Source organism: Lepidochelys kempii, chromosome 19 (assembly GCF_965140265.1).
Source record: "Lepidochelys kempii isolate rLepKem1 chromosome 19, rLepKem1.hap2, whole genome shotgun sequence".
NCBI lineage: Eukaryota > Metazoa > Chordata > Testudines > Cheloniidae > Lepidochelys > Lepidochelys kempii.
Genome location: NC_133274.1, coordinates 6,648,365 through 6,656,580, shown reverse-complemented (window position 1 = coordinate 6,656,580; position 8,216 = coordinate 6,648,365). Strand labels below are relative to the sequence as shown.

Sequence of the window (8,216 nt, the reverse complement as noted above, 5' to 3'; positions counted from 1 at the left end):
AAGGTGCCCCAAGTACTCCTTTTCTTTTTACAAGTACTCAAAATGGCTGCCACACAGCTATTCAGTACTGGGGCAGTTAACCCTAGAGCAATTCATACTGTTGCATGTGTAAGAGCATATGTTGTAGAATGATCCCTACTAGATAAGTGCAGCTGTGCCCATTTCCATGGACCTGCAGTATGTGACAGCTTTAATTCTGCCAGACAGTGTAGACAACAGCTGTGCTGAAGGTACCAGTTTCATAACCTGATCTCATGCAGTGGAGATGAGCCTCAATTTGGGAGCATCCCCCTTGGCATACTGTGACTTGAGCTAGAACCTAGTTACAAGATTGGTCACATTTAGCCTCATAGCACTGATGGTGAATGCTCTACCATAGAATAGTTAATGGTGTAAAGTACTTTGCCATACATCAATGCTATAGTAGAATCAAGTTATTACAGGCAAGAATCCCCCTTTAGCAGGAGAGGCCTATGAGTACACATTTCCCCAGTGCATTGTCATTGACTGGGAGACCTCAGACAAGACATATCTCAAAGTTTATTTAAAAGGACCCCAGAATGAGGATAGGTACAGACTACAGCCCCAGTATAATCCTGTAAAGTGAGCCTTTAAAAGGTGTAACCATGTCATGTCATTATTGCTCCTGTCCACTGGTGTCTTACAGAAGAAGCCTGGCCCCTTGTTAAGGGAATGGAGAAGACTTCACTTATTCAGTTTCCAGCTGAACTACAGGCTCCTAGGTGAGTTTGGACAAGCCACCTAATCTGTGCTTGAATTCTGACTAAAATATTTACTCCCTACCTCAATGGCTCTAGATTAAATTACCAAGCACTCCCCCTCTCCCAGGTGATCAGCCATGCATGTCACATCCCCAGTGAAGTCATTACAGGCTGTCTATCAAGCCAGGTGGTCTGTTAGAATTAGCTTATTACCTGAAGCTAACTCTAATGTGGTGTGCACCTCAGACTGGAGTTTAAAGATGATCAATAAGGTGTAGAGGCCATCCAAGTAAAGGATTCCATGTAGGGAGCAGAGTCAGGCTCACACAACATGCAAGAAAGTTAAACGCAAAATGGGACAGACCCTGCAGAACAGGGTGTAGCTTGTCCAGCTTTTGATGTGCTGAAGTCAACTGAGTGCTACTACAGTTAGCAATAAAGTGATTAAGTGCACCCATTAGGCTAAATAAGCAACCGCCAGCATCCATATCCCAGACAAAGAGTCAACAAGTATACCCAGAAAGGGGTTACCATTTATTCCTTTCAAATGTTACAAGGAAACCCAGAAATTTTTTTTTTTTTTAGAGTTAGAAAATTGCAAATCAAATGTTTTGGCCATTAAAAATTATTTACAGAAGAAAAAACTTCACATTATACAGCTTGTACTCTCCCTCCCCCACCCCAGAAAAGTTACCCCTTAGAAGTAAAATTAAGCACAGCGGACTTACAAGCTTTATGGTTTTAAGCCAATAGTAAGACATTATAAAAAAACTAACCAGATTAGCTTTTAAACTGTTGGTTTCTATAAAAAGCCCCAAATACTTTAAATGAAGTCAGAACGAGGAATTTAAACCAAGAAAAAGAATCCATTGAACAGTCAGTGGCTTATTGGACTTTGAAAGCTGCATGGAGGATTAGTGGAAAAGAGACAGTAGGTCAGCAGGGAGCCCAGAGTTTGGTGTAATAGATGGAGCCTGACTAGATTCCAGTTATGTCCAGGATCGTCTTCCTCCAGTTTTAAAGGATTCAGGCAAACTAGTCCCAAGTTGTGGTGGTGGGAATCCAGACCAGTTTTCTAAAGGTGAGCTGCATGGAGGGGGAGGGACAAATAATTCAGGCATTTTAATTTTAGGTATCAGTTCTACTTTGACCATACAGGTGTGTGGGCAAGGCAGCAAGTCAGTGTTATGGGATGAAGAGGATGGCACAAAAAGTCTTTAATTTATGACAATGTCAGGTGGGCTCTACTCTTCCTTCTGTAGAGTTGCTGCAGGTGTTGTACTGGCCTCAGACTCCACAGGTTTTGAGGACTCCTCTGGCTGAGCTGTAGCCTCCTGGCTTTCTCCCAGCTGCTGCTCCTGCTCCTCTTTCTCCTTGGCTTCCCCTGCTTCTGCATCTTCCCTTTTAGGCTCTGCTTCCTGCTGCCCCTCAGCAGCAGGAGCAGAGGGGCTGCTGTCCACTGCAGCAGCTTTCTCCTCAGCTTTCCCTTCTTGTGTTGTACTGGTCTGCTCAGTTTCATTAGTGGAGCAGGTAGGGTTCTCCTCTCCTTTGGCTTCTGCTTTGGCCTGGTCATCTGTGGGAGAGGACACAGCAGAATCCCCAGCCTCTTTCTTGTTCTTCCTGAAGGAGATCCCACTCAGCTTGAAGGACTTCTTGAAAGAGAACTTCTTCTTCTTCTTGGGGGTCTCCTTGCAGGCTGCAGCGCCATCAGGCTTGGCCTCCCCACCTTCAGCAGCTGGGGCTGGCTCAATGGCATCACCACTGCCAGACTCTGCCTTGGCCTCATCTTGGACTGGCTCAGCAGATCCATTGCCATTCAGTGGTGGGGCTTCTCCATCAGCCTTGGGTGAGACATCCCCATTTATCTTCACATGGCCGTTCTCCTAACGGAAGAGAGAACCATAACATATTAGATAGACCCTGGAGATCCAGAATACCACCACTTCCCCCAGCGACTTTAGCTAGTAGGATTAAAATGGGTTTTCACCTCCCAGAGATGAGTTCGTGTTGGCTGTAAAACCCAATTCTTGCTTCCTGATCAGGTCAGGTCAGGAGCATGCCCCATGATATGCTGACTAGCCAGCTCATCAGTCTCCCCTGCCAGAGAGCAGGGAGAGGAGTGGAAGTATTTCCCAGTGGCTAATGCATAAGGCTGGAGCTAAGTTCTTTTCCCACAGAGTTCAGGCAAACGAGCCTGGGCTCCTGCTGCAGTCCAGGGGGGTCTATTGCTGACCAGGCATGGTGTGGGGGGAAGGAGGCACAACTGGCAGACAGGGAGGCCTGTGCTGTGGGGAGTGCAGTCACAACCCTCTAACTGGAAAACCCCATAGCCTGATGGAGCGGCCGTGGCCGGCCATTAGCAGCGCTGGAGAGCCCGGCAGAAGCTCGGTCCCAGCTGGTGCGTTGCCAGCGCAGGTGAGCCATGCCCCCAATACGCGCGGCGGGGGCTTCGCCTAAGAGGAGCCGCTCCTCCGCCGCCAGCAGCCGGCGCCGGCGCTCCACCGCCAGAGCCCGGGCAGGGGCGGGGAGCCGGCTGCTGCTGGAGGCATTGTTGCACGGTGCAAGCAAGGGGGGGGGGCCTGAGCCGTGATTTACACCACCACCCTTGCCCCATGGCGGCTTTCCATTCCACAGTCACCCTGCCCCGCCCTGGGGGGAGCCAGCCCCGCCTCCCCCCCCCCCGATAAGGCGACACGGGGGTGGAGGGGGGGGTCTCAGCGCCCAGGGAAGAAAAACCCGCAGTGATTCGAATTGCAAAGGTCCCTCCCCGCGGCTTCTGCCCCCTTGCCCGCCTCCAGAATGCGCCCTAGTGAACGCCCCCCTGGGACCCGTGTGACCCCCTGGGGCTTCGGCCACGGATTTATTTGGGGGTAGGGGCAGAGGAACGCAGCCGCCGGGCCCCCCCCCCCCCCACTCCCTTTAACCGGAGACGCTGAGAAAAGGCACGAGGAGGTCTCGCCCCTCCAAACCCGACACCCCGAGCCGCCCGCGGGAGCTCGCCGGGGCTCGCCCTGGAATGCGGCCATCGCCCTGCCCCGCCCCCGCGCGCTGGACCCGGATCCTTCCTTTGTTTTTCCTCCACGCACTCGGGGCTGCCCAGGGGTTTGCCGGGGCTTGAGCGCCAAACAAAGGCAGCCCACGCCGCGGTCTCCAGCCGGACCCCGGGCAGGCGGCGGGGAGATTATGGCAGTAAAATGCCATGGGGGGGTGGGGTTAAATGGAGATTTGCAGGGGGGGTCCGCACCCCGCCTTCCCCCATGTTTGGGGCACGACCCCCCCAGAAAGGCGGGTTTCGAGGGGGGGCTCAGTCGCAGGGGCAGACCAGGAGCCCTGCTTTCCAAGCAGAGAAAGGGGGGGGGGACATCGCCTGATCTGCCTCCGCAGAGCGGGAGGGGCCCCTCCCCAAATCCGGGGCGGGGGGGGGAGAAGGGGCGAAGACTTTCCAGTAGCCCATCCCTAGCGATTCCAGGGGGCTTAAACCTCCCCCACGGGGAGCCCCCCCCCCGACTTATACCGTGGGGGGGGGAGGGAACAAAGCAAAGATCCTTTTAACTCCCCCTTCCCCGAGCCGGACAGAGACACCCACCTGGCCGTTTGATTTGGAGGGAGACACCGCCGCACGCTCGGCCGGTTTCTGAGCCATCACGTCTCCTTTGGCGGCCTTGGAGCCCTGGCTTCCCATGGCGGCTGGAGGGCAACTGAGGCAGGCAATCAGAGAAGACCGTTTAAGCGCCTCAAATCCTGAGACGGGGCGAGTGGGGGCGGGCGGGCAGAGCCACTCCCCGCTTGCCCCAAACTTCTGGGCAAAAAGTCCTGGCTGGACAAAAAGCAAAGCGACAAATCCGAGGAGCGAGGGAGACGCGCCCCCAAAGCCGGGAGATCAGCTCGGCGTCCTCCCCCAGCCGCCCAGCGGCGTCCCAGCCGGGGCTCGGCAGCCAGCTCCGCGCCCTGCAGCCGGACAGACTCAGTCTCACTAGACGCCTCCCCGCCCCCAGCGCCGGCTAATAAGCGCGCAAAAGCCAGGGGCGTGTCGGGCCTTTAAACCCCCGCCCAATGGCCGGCGCGGGGTGGGGACAGGCGGGAGCTGCGCTTCCTCCCCCCCCCCCCCCGTGCAATGGGGAGCACGCTGGGGCTGGGGGAGGCAAAAGGGGGCAGATCCGCCATTTACACACACGCCCCGCAGCGTTTGCAAAGGGGGGGGAGGTTTACAGGGGTGGCTTGCATGGGGGGATGACTTAGAGGGAGTGCTAGGTGCGTGTCTGGGGTGGGGAAGGCAAGAGGGGCCGCTGCATCTTTCCAGCCCTGCTCAGCTCTTACTGGGAGGCTATCTTCTATTGGCTTCCCGGCTGGCTTGGCTGGAGGGAGCAGTGAAGGGTCTGGCAAGACTTCGGAGCGTCAAGGGAGGCTCTCGTGGCGGGGGGAGGGAAGAGATTGGCGTGGCAATCAGACTGTTGCCCCCCCCCCCTTTCCCCACCTGCAGTGTGAAAGTAAAATTGGCTGGAAACAGAAGTGGAACCGACCAGTCTGTTTTCACTCTACCAGGTGAGTCAAAGCCAGAAATAAACACATACAGGGTGGGAAATGAACTGGATGGTTGCCCTGGTTTTGGTTTTCCAGTTAGTCCAGCTGCTTAAAAATCACCCTTCTGTCTGAAGTTTGTAGGGTGTGGTCTTACAAATCAATCCCCCCCCCACACACACACACACTTAAAATGTCTAAAGCTCCAAGAAGTAATTTTCTCCATTTCCCCCTCACTTTGTCTGTGTTGCCTTAGAGACTAACCAATTTATCTGAGCATAAGCTTATTTATGTAGCTCACCCGAAAGCTCATGCTCAAATAAATTGGTTAGTCTCTAAGGTGCCACAAGTCCTCCTTTTGTTTTTGCGAATACAGACCCACACGGCTGCTACTCTGAAATTTGTCTGTGTTGTGCATTTGACAGCACTTTGTGTCAAGTCAGTTCCCCTGTTCCTTGGGTTTCCCCTTGCTGTTGGTGTGGGACTTTCATGCATTAACAGGGGAGAGAAAGATCTTTAGGAAAAAAGAAAAGGAGGACTTGTGGCACCTTAGAGACTAACCAATTTATCTGAGCATGAGCTTTCGTGAGCTACAGCTCACTTCATCGGATGCATACCGATGAAGTGAGCTGTAGCTCACGAAAGCTCATGCTCAGATAAATTGGTTAGTCTCTAAGGCGCCACAAGTCCTCCTTTTCTTTTTGCGAATACAGACTAACACGGCTGCTACTCTGAAACCTATCTTTAGGAAAATGTCATTGTAAAACCACAACAATTTCAAGGCAGATGTGGCACCTGAAACGGCCTCAAGCTCCTTTTTTAACATGTGACTAGATTTCAAGCGGACGGTGTCCCTATAATAGGGAGAGGGGGGTGGCTCTCACGCAGAGGAGAATTTGCTTTCAGAACCTATCCATGGGCTCCATTTCCGTAAGGGCCATGCACATACAGCTCCCGTTAATGGCAGCTGGAGTTGTTTGCGCTCAGCGTTGCTGAAACTCAGGCCCGGATGATGTTTAACCTGGCGGTGTCCATTCTGATACATCAATAATTTCATACGTAGGCCTTGGTCCTGCTCGTCCTTGTCCATGGCACAGTAGGGACGCCAAAAATTTCATGACCCTGAGAAGCTAGCACGTGGGCACACGTAAGGGCATTGTGGTCCATATGCATCTGCTGCTGTAGCAAAGGGATGGGGTACAGCTGGAGAATGGGTATGTCTAAGGAGACATGATTTGAACTGTGGTCTTCATCATTTGAATAAGGTCCTTGGCTACTGGCTCTCCACGTTGCCCTCATTCATGCTATGATGTGGGTTGCACAGCAGTGTTTCCTTCCTGCAGGACTGGGGTCCCCTTTGCTCCCATCCTGTTCATCACCTCTTACCTTGGGCTTATAGGTGCATCGCTCCTCCCCAGCCCCTGGTTACCCTGCCGTCTTGGGAGTCAGTGGGCTTGAGGTTCAATGCAAACCGTGAATGCTTGGCTTTAACTGCCCATATGTAGCTTCCCAGGAGCGCAACCGCCTAGCGCACCCAGCTGCGGCCTGCACAAAGCAGTGTAGGATCAAGGCCAGCAGCATCTAGGATGGAAAACAATGGGTTGTTGTGTTTGTTTTACCAACAAGGTCATGTTTTGTCTTTCCCCTGCTGGAGCAATATTTCTGTGTTAATTATATTGGGCCACATTGTCCTTATTGACTCTTGGTTTATAGTTGATAAAGCCTTTGAATGGCTGCCATGTGGCTTCTTATTTGTCTTCCTGATCTTTAATCCATATCTCAAATCTGGAGTTGCCCAATTGGCCACAAGGGTTGCAAAGGAGCCATTGAGGATTTACAGGAGTTAAAAAATTTTATTAAGATAATATTAAAGTAACAAGAGAACGGTACAGAGTTTAAGCATAGAAGTTTCTGGTTATCAGGGAATAAGGTACAGATTATCAAGGGGTGCAAAATTCGGTTTAGGAATTGGTGTCATAAGGAATACATAATCTGCAATCTCCCCGATTGGGGGTAAAAGTTTAACGGGCCAAAGTACATGCATGCTTTCAGAATTAGCACATGTAGCCAGGCCCCTGTTTGCTGGAAAGAGGTGAGTGGGTCTAGTGAATCCATACACTGTGTTGAGTAAACACACTGTAATGTTCGAGTTCAGCATGAAAGATTTGGTTCTTAAACAAAGAACTTGAGAGCAAACCCCCTCCCTCCCCTTTATCTGCTGGGACACAAAGAGAAAACAGCCCGGGAGTTGGATGTTACAGTTGTTGCTCTTTTCTGCAAAAGCAGGCATCAGTCTTGTTTGATGTTTTCTGGCTTTGGTCAGTTTTAGTGCAATCCATAATGTTATTAAACCATAGCTAATTAATTTTCTTTTTGAGCGGTTGGAGTGACTTTGCAGTCGTGCTCATGAAAGGGGACCATCTTGACAGCCGTGGAGACTAATTGTCTTCTGTTTATCTACAAAACAGGTACAGCATGGGGAACTGCACAGCCGGCTTCCCCCATAGCACATCACCAATATGTCTCTCCCCATAACTGGAGTAGAGATAGGAGAATCCCGACTTTGGAGTCCATTCGTTCCTTGGCCTCTCTCCTGACGCTGCCAACGTGGAGACCAACGGCAGTGCCAGGTTCTGTGGAATCGACTGAGAAACCACCGAATAATCGTTTGACGGTCCTATCTTCGCTATACCTAGAACCTCGGTAAGCATGAGTAATCTTTGACATGCACAATCATGCAGGGCTACAACTGATCCCATTCAGAATGCCCCACCTCAAGTGCGTCCAGTCTTTGGGCCTCTCCAGACCAGCAGCCTCACCTTGTTGGTACTGGTGCATTCTGGGAAAATGAGGACATTATGGCTATCCCATGCTTCAGCTACCCGTGCAAAGGGTAGAGTGCTGTAGGGTGTTTTTCACCAGGTGTAATACGCTTTCCAATGTCCCCCTTGTCCAGAGATCTGAGAGACAGGAGAA

The 8,216-nt window shown here is 51.8% G+C and overlaps 1 protein-coding gene across 1 annotated transcript; it reads right to left on the bottom strand.

The window, feature by feature from the left end:
- Window positions 1–1,235: 1,235 nt before the first annotated feature.
- Window positions 1,236–4,719, bottom strand: MARCKSL1 (MARCKS like 1). The gene is made up of 2 exons (XM_073317713.1): window positions 4,309–4,719; window positions 1,236–2,605 (listed from the first exon to the last, which is right to left on the bottom strand). Exons 1-2 carry the CDS (start codon window positions 4,402–4,404, stop codon window positions 1,967–1,969), a joined length of 735 nt encoding a protein of 244 aa, XP_073173814.1. The 5' UTR covers window positions 4,405–4,719; the 3' UTR covers window positions 1,236–1,966.
- Between the last annotated feature and the right edge of the window lie 3,497 nt (window positions 4,720–8,216).